At 34.9% G+C, this 14,982-nt stretch overlaps 1 protein-coding gene across 13 annotated transcripts in view; it reads left to right on the top strand.

Moving 5' to 3' along the window:
- The window catches only part of ERC1 (ELKS/RAB6-interacting/CAST family member 1), a 436,241-nt gene that overhangs the window by 234,661 nt on the left and 186,598 nt on the right, over nucleotides 1–14,982 (top strand). For 8 of the 13 annotated variants that reach the window (XM_074195002.1, XM_074195000.1, XM_074195004.1 and 5 more), the window contains one exon: nucleotides 9,129–9,260. The exons of the other annotated variants lie outside the window; for them this stretch is intronic. In XM_074195002.1, coding sequence (XP_074051103.1) covers nucleotides 9,129–9,260 — 132 coding nt within the window. The remainder of the gene's footprint in view (nucleotides 1–9,128; nucleotides 9,261–14,982) is intronic. 13 annotated transcript variants of the gene reach the window in all.

The raw sequence follows: 14,982 nt of genomic DNA, 5'->3' as shown, positions 1-14,982 counted from the left end.
GGAAGGCAAAAGAGCTTGGAATGCAACCAAGAATCAACTACCCAGCAAGGCTGAATGTCCTCTTCCAGGGAAAAAGATGGACTTTGAATGAACCAGGGGAATTTCAAATGTTCCTTTTGTAATGGCCAGAGCTGAACAGAAGGTTTGATCTTCAGATACAGGACTCGGGTGAAGCATAGAGATTGGAGGAGAGGGGGGAAATATGAGGGACTTAATGAGGATGAACTGCATGTATTCCTGTATAGAAAAATGACACTGATAATACTCATATGAACCTTCTCAGCTAATAGAGCAGGTAGAGGGAGCTTTTATAGTTGAAGCACAGGAGAAAGCTGAATTCGAAGATAAAATATGGTGTAAAAATGGAGTTAATAGGAAAAAAGGGAAATGTAATGGGAGAAAGAAAAAGGAGAGAGGGAATAGGCCAAGATATTTCATATAATAAGATTTTTCTTTATTATAATGAGCAATTGCAATTATATGGAAGAGGGGAAGGCAAGGGGGAATGAGGGAAACTTCACTCTCATCAGATGTGGCTAGGAGAGGAAACAGCATATATACTCAGTGGGGTATAGGCATTCGGAGTAAGGAGAGTGGGTGACAGGGGGAAGGGGGAAATGTGAGTGATGGAGGAGAGGATGGACCATGGGGGTAGAGTGTTCAGATATAACACATTTTCTTTTTTACTTCTTGCAAGGGGCTAGCATTGGATGGCCTGTCCAGGATCATAGGGCTGGTTGGATGCTGGGCCTAAGGGTTGGTATTTCGGCTTGGAGTCTCTTGACCCCAGGGCCAGGGATCTGTCTGCTGCACCACTCAGTGACCCTACAGAAGAGTCAGAGTGAAAGGAGAGAAAAATATAGTACATGGTAGTGGAGAAATACCAAAGGAGGGAGTTGTGATCAGCAATGGCAACGTTGGAAAAATATGGAAGTAACTTTTGCCATGGACTAATCATAAAGAATGTGATCCACGCACAACAGAGTTATTGGTGTTAGAAAAAAGACTGATGCACATTTTTTAATATTATTATTGTTTTTTTTGGGGGGGGTGCAGGGCAAATGGGACTGGGTGGCCTGCCTGGGGCCACATAGCAGGGTGATACTTGGCTGTCTGAGACCAGATTGGGACCCGGGTGCTCCTGGCTCAGGGGCCAGTCCTCTGTCCACCACCCAGCCACCCCTACTATTATTACTATTTTATTTTATTTTGGGTCTTTTTTTTCTTTTTCTTTTTTGTTGTTTGTTTGTTTCTGCAAGGCAGTGGGGATCGGGTGGCTTGCATGTCACATGGCTGGTTGATTGTTGGGTGTACGGGGCCGGATGTGGGCTCTGGTGCTTGTGGTTCCAGGGCTGGTGCTCCGTTCATTGCACCACCTGGCCATACCTACAATTATTACTATTATTTTTTTTAATTTTAATTTTTTTCTCTCCCCTTTATTTTATCGCTGAAGCAAGTCTGTATTTGGGGGGAAGGGGCTATCTCCTTTGCCCTTAAACAAGAATATTTTACTAAGGTACAAATAACATTAATTGTACAAAATGAGAATAAATATTAAATTAAAAAAGAAAAAAAGATTTAGAAAAGTTGATAGAGCGAACAATAACTATTGATTTCTATATCTACTTATAATCCATGCAATATGTTTTATAAGATGCAACTAGATGTGAATCATGAGAACTCTGAATGCTGATGAGAAGGAACCCAGTATTATTATGAAACAAACATGTTTTTGAATGCGACATTCAAAATCCTTACTATCTTAAAATTGCTAGAACAATGTAGAAAAGTACAAGAAACCTCTTTAATTATGGTTTGTTGATTATGATGAAATTTGATTTTTGTAGAGAAAAATCTGCTACCTTTGTAGGCTTTCTTCCAAAGTTGTTTTTATTTCAACAAGGGGTCTCCCACGCATATAATGGAAGTAATCCTTTTCAGTGATTATAAACATTAGATGAGGTGTAACAACTGGGAGATATATACTTACTAAAGATATTTGTCACTATTACAAAAGATGTCCAGTACAGAGTCAAACTCGGTAAAGGATTCCTTGTTAATGGTAAGATACTGCCAATGACATTCTGCTGGTTGCATCAAACCATGAAACCTTATTAGCAAGCATTTTGGACAAGTCATTCTAAAGAATCTGACCTTACACAATAAGGATTAATCAGAAGGGGAATGCCTCCCACCCAGATGATGACAGTTGCATGAAAATCTTACAGTGCTTGTCTATCAATATGTGAGTGCAGATAGAAAGAGGGAGATTTCCAGAATTAAACAAGAGGAAGAAGAAAGTCAAAGATGTAAAGTATCTTTAAAAGCTTCATGTAAGAATCCCATCTTATAAATACCAGCTAACTGTATTTCCCTCCATCTTATTCTCGTATTACTTATCCTTCTCTTTCTTATTCTTTCCCCTTCTCAGAAGTTTATTTTATTTCTGCATACTCCATTCTATTCCTCCCCATTCCCATTTATTCTATTTTCTCTCTCCTTTCACCCTGTCCCTCCTCAAAATTGTATTGAATCTCACAACCCTCTCCCACTATCTTCCCTCTTGTCTGTCACCTACATCCCCCTTCCCTTTTCTCCGATCCCTTTCCTCTCCTGTTTTCCTCTAGATCAGATTTTCTTTGAATGTGTATGTTATTTCTTCACCAGGCCATTTCTGATGAGAATGAAGGCTCACTCATTCCCCCCTCACCTGACCCACTTCCATTCCATTGCAAAAGCTTGCCTCTTTTATGTGAAATATCTTAGCCATTCTACATCTCCTTTCTCTTTTTCCCCAGTATATTTCCTTTCTTACCCATTAATCATCATTTTACATTATTTTAATATATTATACATTCAAGTTCAACTCTCTCCTGTGCCTTGTCTATATATGCTCCTTCTAACTACTCTTATAAATGAGAAGGTTCATATGAGTTATCAGTATAATCTTCCCATGAAGGAATACAAGCAGTTAAACATCATTAAGTTCCTCTTAATTAGCCCTTTTCGTCCACCCTCTCTATGCTTCACCTGATCCCTGTCCTTGAAGATCAAACTTTTTGTTCAGCTTTGGTAATTTCAGTGGGAAAGTTTGAAAGTGCCCTGTTTCATTAAATACCCATCTTTTCCCCTGAAGGAGGGATGTTCAGTTTTGCTGTGTAGTTGATTCTCAGTTGAAATCCAAGCTCTTTTGCCTTGCAGAATATCATATTCCAAGCCAAGTCCTTAATGTAGATGCTGCTAAATCCTATGTAATCCTGACTGTGGCTTCACAGTATTTGAAATGGTTCTTTCTGGCTGCTTCTAATATTTTCTCTTTGACTTGGAAATTCTGAAATTTGGCTATAATATTCCTGGCAATTTTCATTTTGAGATCTCTTTTAAAAGGAGATAGATGAATTTTTTCAGTTTCTATTTTACCCTCTGCTTCTAGAATTTCAGGGCAATTTTCCAGATAAGTTGTTAAAAAATGGCATCTAGGCTCTTTTTTTTTTTGGTCCTGACTTTCATATAGTTCCATAATTTTTTAATTATCTCTCCTGGATCTATGTTTCAGATCAGTTGTTTTTCCAATGAGATATTTTACATTTTCTTCTAGTTTTTCTTTCTTTTGGTTTTGCTTTATTGTTTTTTTTTTAATTTCTCACACAGTCATCAGCTTCCCTTATCTCCATTCTTCATTTGAAGAAATTGTTTTCTTCAGAGTTTTTGTATCTCATTTTCCATCTGGTCAGTTCTGCTTTTCTTAATTAACCTTTTAGACTGCTTTTTCCATTTGACTCAAACTGATTTTTAAGATTTTATTTTCTTTAGTAATTTTTTTATTTTCCTTCAACAAACTGCTGACTTAGTTTTCGTGATACTCCTACATCACTCTCATTTCTCTACCTTCCTTACTTGCTTTTCAAAGTCTTTTTTTTTTTAGCTCTAACATAGCCTGAGACCAATTCATATTTTTCTTGCAGGCTTTGGATACAGAAGCTTTGACTTTGCTACCTTCTGTGTGTATCTCGTTCCTCCATGGGACCAAAGTAATTGTCTGTGGTCGGATTTTTTTCTTCTGTTGTTTGCTTGTTTTCCCAGTCTATGACTTGATTTTAACTCTTCGTTAATGTGGGGCTCTGCTTTCCAGGATAGAGGGCACATTGTTCCAAATTTTTTGCAGCTCTTTTCAGGATCCTGCAAGTTCTCAATTCCTCCAAAATCTTCTGAGAGGCTCTGATTGCTCTCCTGGCCTGTGCTCTGGTCTGTGGACAATCACAAGCTCTCCCCTTTGCCCTGGAACTGAAAGAAGGGTCCCTGTTCCACTATAACAATAAACTCTCTGTTGTGCTTCTGCTTCTTTTCCTGCGACTGGACCCAGATCTGAGTATAGGAAATGCAGCAGTGTCCTTCAGAGACAGCAGAGAGTCCTCTGCAGTCTCCCCAAATCCCTTTACTGTCTGAGGGCTGAGAGCTCTGGAAGCAGCTACCAGGTAGCTCCCTGCCCTGTGGCTCCCCAAACCTGCTCCTGCTTCCCTGGATCAGTCTGGACTGGACTCCATGCTCACTTTGGTGCAGCAGAGTTTTCCTGTTGAACTTCCAAATTGTTCTTAGTAATCAATCTCAGGGCTGAGCTATCTGGAAACCACCACTGCCACCATGGACTCAGGAGCCCCCAAGGGACCCAGGGTGCCCCGTGGGCTGTTCCTGGAAGGCCAGAGTCAGTTGAATTGATGTGCCAAGTGGTCAGAATGGGGTAGCTCGATGGCTTGTGGATAGAATGCTCAGCCTGGAGTTAGGAAGACTTACTGAGTTCAAATCTAGTCTCAGATATTTATCAGCTGTGTGATTGTGAGCAAATCATTTGACTCTTCCTCACTTTACTCATCTGTAAAATGAACCAGAAAAGGAAATGACAAAGCACTCCACTATCTGTCAAGAAAGCTCCCCAAAAGTCAGGCATGACTAAAAATAGCACAACAAACAAAATAGAGAAGAGAAGGTAGCCATGCAGAAATGACAGTCCGAGGAAGAGGTAAGGGTTGAAGAAATTTGGGGTTGGAGTTCAGTGGTAAGACATGGGTCAGGAAAACCTGCAGTAGCCCCATGAATAGCATGTATGGATTGAACGATCAACGTCTGGTTGATGGTAGTAGAAAATGGCCTGTAAGTGACACTTTGACCCATGTCTTGGGGCAATGAGTGAAAGTGCAACTAGGACTGGAAGGAAGGTCACTATCCCATGTGAACAATTATGATCCCCTCTAAGTTATGACACAAGTATGTGATAGAAAATTTAAACTTAAATTTATTTAAATAATTTCCCTTAACCACAAATCTGACAGGTACATTTTTTCATGCTCCTCTAATGATGTCTAAATCATTTATCCATTTATCTTTATAACCATTTAACCGTATAAATACTGGTCTGTGTCTAGTTTCTTCCAAATTGCTTTCCATTTTTCCCATCATCTTTTGTCAACTGGTGAATTCTCACCTCCCCCAGTCTTTGACTTAATTAAACACTAGATTACTGTAATTATTTTCTACTTTTTATTGTGTAACTTAAGATATTCAACTGATCCACTATTCTATTTCTCAGTCAGGACTGATTATTTTGATGATTGCTACTTTGTGATATACTTTAAAAGACTAATCTCCTTCTCATTTTTTTCACTGAATTCTTTGATATTTTTTATCCTTCTGTCCTTCCAGTTCAATTTTGTTGTTATTTTTTCAAGTTCTATAAAATAATTCTTTGATAGTTTAATTGGTATGGCACTGAATAAGTAAACTAAATTAGGGTTATTTTTATTATATTGATTTGGCTTATCCATGAGCAGTTATTAAGATTTCTGATTGTTTAAATCTGTCTTTATTTGTATAACAAATAGTTTGTGATTATTTTCAAATTGTCCCTGACTTTGTCCTGACATATAGATTCCTAAGTATTTTATAGTCTGCAGTTATTTTAAGATTTTGTAGTTTATGTGTTAAATTATGCTTCTTCTTTTCCTAATGTTAAAATAATCTATCATGATCGGTACAAATCTGACTTTTTCATTGTGAATTATTCCTAGAATTTCTTTGATGAAGTTGTATTCAAAATGTTTTCATCAGTATTAGCTAATGACAATAATCTGAAATACAAGTCACTTTGTTCTTGCATTATTGCTCAACCTTTGACAGATTTGTCATGTTGCTAAATAGATATTATAGTAGTTTTAAATCCCTTGAGCCCCAATTTTCTCATGTGAAAGTGTTTCATGAGATGATGTCTAAGGTCCAGTGCATCTTTGTTATTGTATGTTTCCAAATTAGTTTGGAATGTCCAGTGTCATAGGTTTCTTGCCAATATCTTTTTTGGTTTACAGGATTCACCAAGCAGTACTAATACTTTTTCTTTGATGGTACAATATTAATTTAAAGCTGGATATAATAAATATGGAACTAACTACTACCTCATCATCAGAAATCTATTTTAAATGAGAAATTTTATTTTTCTCTTAAGAGCCTTTATTTTTATAAGGGCCTCAACTCCAAGAAATTCCCCTACCATAAATGAAAAATAATTGTATTTTCTTTTATATCATGATTTTAAAAATAAAACTTGTATATTCAAATAAAACTCATGTAATATATGCTCATTTTCCATTGGAATAGTGATCAAACAATTAAAAATTAATTGTTTTAGGTATCATAAAGTTCCACTATCTATTTCTGGAACCTTTTGTTTATTCATAAAGCCAACCCAATTTTGTATTTTCTTGGCAAAGATGCTGAAGTGGTTTGCCATTTTCTTCTTCAGATCATTTTATAGATGAGGAACAGAAGCAGACAGGGTTAAATGACTTGCCCAGGATCATCCAACTAGTAAATGCCAGAGACTAGATTTGAATACAGGAAGATGAGTCTTATTGACTTAAGACCTAGAAATTCATCTATTAAGTACCTTATTAAGTACCTATTTCTGGACTATCTCTTTATATTTTGGGATTCAAAGGAAAGTTTAACTATGAAGTATAAAAGGAAAAGAAAATTCTATAGATTATTTTAATAGGATTGTTATTAATTCTCTAAAAACAAAATGACAATCAAGTTTTATTTATTGATTGGATTCTTTCTTTCACATGTTCTGTGGAAGAAGATTATCTCTATCAGCAGTGTTTGTTTTGTGCCTAGTCTGCTTCACTGAAAATGTATACTTACACATTCTTTTTAGGTAAAGTAATTTGTATGAATTATATAATAAAATGGGTATCATTTTATCCTACCTCAATTCCCCCCTCTTTTGCCTTTTTATTTCATGTGGTACTTGTTCATTTTCTTCATTGGAGAAAAAAACTTTTGAAACTGATTTTTTGTCAGTGTAGTCAAAAGACTTTCATTCAGTCAAATGGATTTTCTCTGTAAACTGAACTATGAGCTGACTTTATTAATGGTTTTATGTAAACATAGCAGGGCAATTTAAAGTTTCCATCACTTAGACTCCTTTGATTATTCTTTATCAGTTCTTCATCAATCACTTTTCTGCTAATATTTCAGAAATTACTAGTTCTTCAAAACTTTCTTACTACAATAAAGTAAATTAGATTTTGTTAAGTCATCTTGTGTTTTTACGTAGATGCTCCTACGGATACCATGTCTGGGTAAAAAAAAAAAGTAGTATTTGTGAAGATAAATTATAATGAAAGAAATTCTTAGCAGATGGATCTTGGGAAATAATTTGTTTTGAAAAATACTATAAAATTTCAACATTTCATGTTGCTGTTGACAAGGCTTTAGAGAACATTTGATAAAATTGAACTATCATTAATTAAATTCTTTTCTTTTTCCTGTTTTTTCATTTAGTTCTACTTTCAATTCAGAAGAAAGAATAGTATCTTTTTAAAATGTGATAAAGTTATTATTAGATAGATATTAATTAGGTTTTGAAATGTCATTCTGTAGTTTTTCTTATTCTGAGAAAGATAGGAAGCAAAAGATTACTAAGCCTTCTTATTTTAGAGTTAAAGCAAACTATTAAGTATGTTTCTTCTTTCAATTTCTGTTCCTTGATCCTCAAAGAGGAGAAATTCTTATGTAGAAGTGATTGGGAGCTCAGGTTCAGAAGAGAAACTCACATCTTAATTTTTTACATATGAAAATAAATAGTAAAATAAATTAATTATTTGCACAAAATAGAGATCTTGATTCTGTCCATTCTTGAATTCCATCATTATTATTGAAAAACAGCAAATCAATTTTTCTTGATTTTAAGAGGTAGGATATTTTCTCAGTCCTTTGGACTAGGCACATCAGTCCAGATATGTATACTTTTCTAACTATAAATGTAGTGAATCCAGTCCTTCAGTATACTTTATTTTAAAATAACTTAATCTCCTTTCAAGATCTCATTGATGATCAGTAGTTATCTTATCATCTTGGGATTTTGGATCAATTTCCTTGCCTTTCTGAGTTCTTATAAAAAATGATAATTTCAGCAGTATTGCTAACTTATTCCTTTTAGAACAAATAATTCTGCTTGCTAAGGAAGAATCATCAAGTGATTAGTTGGAACACATAGGCCAAAACTCACATTTAGGTTTCATTGGGGGTTTTCAGTAGGTATTCAAAAAAGGTTTTTCTGGAAACTCTGTATTCCCCAAAGAGCTTTGATTGTCTTCATTAAAATTTGAATTTCACTGAAGTTTTTTGTGAGAAGAATGAAAACTTTAAGATCATACTTTTCTTTACCCCTATTTAGCTTGACTTGCCTGGAAGAAAGAGAGTACATGTGACTTCAGTTTAGCTATATGGCTTTATTTCAGTTGGGTAAAAAAGGTTAAAGATTCCAAAATATCCTCATTCTTTAATAAAGAAACTCTGCTACCTATGCTAACACAAGCAATTTTATTGGCACTATTCCATCAAATAAGTTGATCAATGAACATCTATCTGTCTTGCTTTGCTTACTTGTCTCTTCAATCTTTAATACTTCCTTTTCCTCTCTTCTTTCCTTTTCTCTATGGATTCTTTTTTTTTTCTGCTTCTTGAATTTGCTTCTGGGAGGAGAGAATTGATCTAGGCATTATCACTTTCTTGAAAACAGACTCTTCTCTTGGTCTGCATTGGTCTACTTCATCCCATCTTCCATCATTTTCCAGGACAATCTCCGTAAGAAGGATGACAGAATTGAAGAACTAGAAGAGGCACTAAGAGAAAGTGTACAGATAACTGCTGAACGAGAAATGGTGCTAGCCCAAGAGGAATCAGCCAGAACCAGTGCTGAAAAACAGGTCTGCTATTTGACAAATCACTGGCATTTCTGCTCAGTGAATTTAAGGTGTTCAGTTGGTAGCTTCTCAGTTCTAAGTAACATTTTATATTGTTCAGATCTCAACATTTGGCCATTTTTAAGTATTCTAGAAGTTAGTAAAGAATCTCTTTTAGCATAAGTGAATGGAAATTCAAATAGTTATCTTAAGGTCTTTAAGTCAAATTATAACTGGGGATTGGTTTTATCTTCTTAGCTATTGGAATCATGGAAACTGATTTAACATTAGAATAGTTTTCATTGAGCATTTCGACTAAATCTTCTGCATATGCATTTTCAAATTTATTACATTGTAAGCTCTTTGAGAGCAGGGAACATATCTTTTTCATTTTTTATTCTGTGTACTCACTAAGACAATTCAGACTTGTTTATAGTTTTTGCATTTATTTTTATCCCCTATCCCATTTTTCTGTTCTTCATTAATAAGGATATTCAAAGGAAAATTAGCAACGTGAAGTTAAAACAATGAAGTGCCATTGTTTTCATATTCACTGAAGGGGGTCTTAGATTAGTTAACACTTACTGAGTTTACTACATTTGGGAATTTAATCAACTTATGTTTGCTTGGTTTTGCTGCCTCAGGTTTGTATAATTTTCATTGGATTTTTCCTTTTGCAGCAAGTTGAAAAACATTCATTTTATTTTTTTTAAGATTTTTATTTATCTTGAGTTTTACAATTTTTCCCCATTTTTGCTTCCCTCCCCCTACCCTCCACAGAAGGCAGTCTGTTAGTCTTTGCATTGTTTCCATTATATTGATCTAAGTTGAATGTGATGAAAGAGAAATCATATTTTTTTTTAGGTTTTTGCAAGGCAAATGGGGTTAAGTGGCTTGCCCAAGGCCACACAGCTAGGTAATTATTAAGTGTCTGAGACTGGATTTGAACCCAGGTACTCCTGACTCCAGGGCCGGTGCTTTATCCACTATGCCACCTAGCCTCCCTGAGAAATCATATTCTTAAGGAAGAAAAATAAAGTATAAAAGATAGCAAAATTACATAATAAAATAATGGATTTTTTTCTGAATTGAAGGTAATACTCTTTGGTCTTTTTTCAAACTCCACAATTCTTTCTCTTGATACAGATGGTATTCTCCATTGCAGACAGTCCAAAATTGTTCCTGATTATTGCACTGAAGGAATGAGCAAGTCCATCAAGATTAATCATCACCCCCAGGTTGCTGTTAGGGTAAACAGTGTTTTTCTGGGAACATTCATTTTAGATAAGTCCTTTTTCAAAAAAAAAATACCAAGGGAAAATTTATCAAGTCTCAAAGTGAGTGACTCTCCTTATTCTATTTCTAGACAGATGCTGGGTCCAGTTTCCTTATTGAATAATTACTTATGTACCCATTATACTGAGCTTAGGTAATGGAAGCAAGCAGCCATTGGTCTAGGCCTAGAAGGGGATTTCCTTTTAACTATATTTTATTTACTTTTTTTTTACATTCTTCATTTTAAAAAAGTCATAATTACTTTTTTTACCTCTGAGATTTCTTTTGCCCTTGCTTTTTACCTTTCTTTCATTATTTAGCAAAAATATTCACACTGAAGACATATACACATATTTTTCTCTTTGCAACATTAATTGCATGTTGCTGTTGAGCATGTTTGTTTTTCAAGCTTATTATTGTTTGGCCTGATTATAATTTGCTTTTCATTCCAATGTTTTTTCTTTCTTTCTTTTTCTTGCTTATCTTGTTTTCTACTATTCTGCTAGTCCCTGTGTAAAGCTATTGAGTGATTTAGTGTATAAAGCCAATCAGTTGACCTGTAAATGGTTCAGGATATGAAGAAATTGCTTTTTGTTTCTGACTCAGAAATTCCTCTATCATTTGCTCCAACCTTGTTTTTATTTCAGTAGTCTCTTAAAATTCTAGTATAAATACTGATAATTTAGTATTTTTTCCTTATTGTTCTAATTTGATGCAGTTTTCAATAGATTTCTTGAAATCCCTTTAAAAAAGAAATGTTTAGGGGTGGCTAGGTGTTGTAGTGGATAGAGCACCGGCCCTGGAGTCAGGAGTACCTGGGTTCAAATCCAGTCTCAGACACTTAATAATTACCTAGCTGTGTGGCCTTGGGCAAGCCACTTAACCCCGTTTGCCTTGCAGAAACCTAAAAAAAAATGTCTGGGTATGTTTGTTGGGGTTTTTTGGGAAATATGAAAAAATAATCTGAATACTTGTATCTGTGTCCAAAAATTTAGCATTTGTACATGGAAGAAAAACTTTTGAGAAGAAATTGTTCTACTTTTTGAGGTATAAACAGCTGTGATTTTTCAAACCATCTAAGTGGAAATTTAATTTATAGAATACTTTGTATCTTCATTATCTCCCCCTACCAAAAATTTTATGTTGAAAGAAATATTGCGCCCTTCCTGATAAATACCTTATAGAAGTATGTATGTATATTGAATGGAAAAACATATATACTTACTTAGATTTAAGTCTATAAGTGAGAATTTAAGATGAGTAATACTTTTTTTTATTTTATAGGAAAGCAAAATAACACATTATTAGAAAGTCATAAAAACACTTATTGACTTTGTAAACTAACATTGCTGATAATTTTGAAAAAAAGGAATTTAACATGTTTTGAGGTAATGACAGCTAAGTGAAGTCATTGATAAATGTTCTCAGGTGACTACTTTGAGAAACAATGCCTATTTGGGTTTATACTTTTAATATATTGCTTTAAGAATCAGCTTGGTCACATCATTAAGTACAGGATTATCACCATCACAGAGTTGGGATCAGAATTCATGATACTTAGTTTATAGATTTATATTCAACTATTGAGCCATGTTCCCTCATTTAAAATCAGGTTTGTCCTTTAATCCTGTCAAAAAATTCATACCATTGCCTTTTATACTTGGGTGGAGTCAAACCCCTTGGCCTTGCCTTCCCTAGGGTCATAGATCTTCATCTCTTCCTGCCATTTTCTGCCTGTTCTACTACTCATCTTTTGCCTAGAATACATGTTCCCTCACTCTTAATTCTGCCTTTGCACCTTTCCCTAATAATTGTAATCAAATCACCATTAATTAATCAGCAGGTATTTAACGTGTGTAATATGTTCCATGCACTACGCTAAATTCTAGTGACAAAAAGAAAGGCACAAAAAATGGTCCTTGCATTGAAGGATCTCGTGTTCAAATGAGAAAGAGAATGTGAAAATAACTAGGCATAAAATTAGAGCTTCTTTGAGGTACTACCTCACACCTCTCAGACTGGCCAATATGACCAGAAAGGATAATGATCATTGTTGGAAGGGTTGTGGGAAATCTGGGACACTGTTACACTGTTACACTGGTGGAGCTGTGAACTCATCCAACCTTTCTGGAGAGAAATTTGGAACTACATCCAAAGGGCAACAAAAATGTGCATACCCCCTTTGATCCAGCAATACCACAACTGGGTCTATACCTTGAAGAGATGATGAAAAAGGATAAAAACATCACTTATACAAAAATATGCCCTGTTTATGGTGGCAAAGAATTGGAAATCAAGTAAATGTCCTACAGTTGGGGAATGGTTTAGTAAACTGTGGTATATGTATGTCATGGAACACTTGTTCTATTAGAAACCAGGAGGGATGAGAATTCAGGGAAGCCTGGAGGGATTTGCATGAAATGATGCTGAGTGAGATGAGCAGAACCAGAAAATCATGGGGGCAATGATTAACCTTGATAGACTTGCTTATTCCATCAGTGCAACAATCAGGGACAATTTTGGGCTCTCTGCAATGGAGAATACCATCTGTATCCAGCAAAAGAACTGTGGAGTTTGAACAAAGATCAAGGACTATTACCTTTAATTTAGGAAAAAAACTGATATCTTATTGTCTGATCTTGTTCCTCTTATACTTTATGTTTCTTCCTTAAGGATATGATTTCTCTCTCATCACATTCAATTTGGATCAGTGTATACCATGGAACCAATGTAAAGACTGGCAAATTGCCTTCTGTGGGGGAGGGAAGTAAGATTGGGGGGAAAATTGTAAAACTCAAAATCTTTAAGTACGTGTGGGGAAAAAAAAGAAAATAACTAGGCATAGATGAAAGAGAATTTCTTCTGTAGCAATTTTAAGAGGAGTGAGAAAAGCCAGGGAAAGTGAGGAGGGAGGACATTTCAATTAACACAGGTGCACAGAGAGTTGGGAAGTGGAGTGTCATTTCAGAGGAATAGAGAGTAGAGCCCAATAACTGAATTGTGGAGAAAAATAATCTGTAAGCAGCATTGGACTTCATTACTGATGCTGCAGTCAAAGTGATTCTGTAAAGAGTGATCTGTTTTTTCATTCATGTCTTTGTGACTGATCAAGTCATGTCCCTTCCTATCTTCCCAGTAGAATGTTAAGGTCTTGACTTTTGTATACGTATCCCTAGCATTTACTTCGGTGTTTTGCATGTTTTTCAATTTGGGGTTCAGTGGAATAATATGTTATTTTTAATTCATCTAATAAATTCTGTTGTAACAAGGGAACTGCCTCATCAAATTGAATAATGAACAATAAATCCAATGAAATATTATAGAGGGTGACTTCTCCCTCAGAACTGTATAAGATGTTTTCTTAGCACTGAAGGAGGGAAAGTACAATAGAAAAAAGTGTAGACTATTTAAAAGACAATTATAACAACTTTGTCACACATCAAATATTTAACATGTACCTAAAATGTATTCTTAGAAGCAAATTTAAAAGTAAATAGAAATTCAACTTTCCCTTAAAAACATAAGCAACAGTCTAATAGAAACATTAAAAAACAGATTATAAAGTAAAAGAGTAGAAAAACTAGATTAGAAAATGAAAATGTTGAATTAAAAAGTAAATCTAAGAAATGTTCTTTGAGACATTTGAAAACAAAAAAATAAAATTGACAAAACATTATCAAATTTATTTTTAATGGGAGAGAAAATGCAATAAGCACATAAAAATGAGAAACAACCATAAAATAAAATTAGATTTTACCACACATATTTAAAATTTTCAAATTAATAACTTTTATAATTTACAGTAAAATTATATTCCTGTATACTACTTTCCCTATACTCACCATTGAACTCTACTTACAGAGAAAAACAAATAAAAACCAGGGTCAAAGTTACCTCATCTGACAACAGATTCAAAGTTGAATAATTTCAAATTTTTTAATCCTTGTTGCTAAAGTATTTGTGTTTGGGTGTGTGAGAGAGAGAGAGAGAGAGAGAGAGAGAGAGATCACATAGGCCCATGTGTGATAGATAGATAGATAGATAGATAGATAGATAGATAGATAGATAACACTATCTCCTAGCAATTTCTCCGTTTCCTCTAATTATCAGTTATCTTTTGTTTAGTTTTTGGAGATTAGATTTCCCTGTCTGATGTACAGTGTCTTCTCTGAGACCCAATCCCACTACTGATTGTTATGGGACCTTAACTACTTCATATTCATACCCTGGACATATATATATCTACAAATAGCAGTAGGTCACTCAGTGGATAGAAGAACACCTATCCTAGAATCTGGAAGAGCTGAATTCAGATACAGCCTTAACTAGCTGTGTGATCCTGGGCAAATCTCTGTTAACCTCAGTCCACTGGAGAAGGAAATGGCAAACTATTCCAGTGCCTTTGTCAGGAAATCTCCATGTATATTATTGACAGCTTTGGGTGTGTCTGTGGGAATCACAAAGAATTGGA

The sequence above is a fragment of the Macrotis lagotis genome, chromosome 7 (assembly GCF_037893015.1).
Source record: "Macrotis lagotis isolate mMagLag1 chromosome 7, bilby.v1.9.chrom.fasta, whole genome shotgun sequence".
Lineage (NCBI taxonomy): Eukaryota > Metazoa > Chordata > Mammalia > Peramelemorphia > Peramelidae > Macrotis > Macrotis lagotis.
This window is presented reverse-complemented; position numbering and strand designations above follow the sequence as displayed.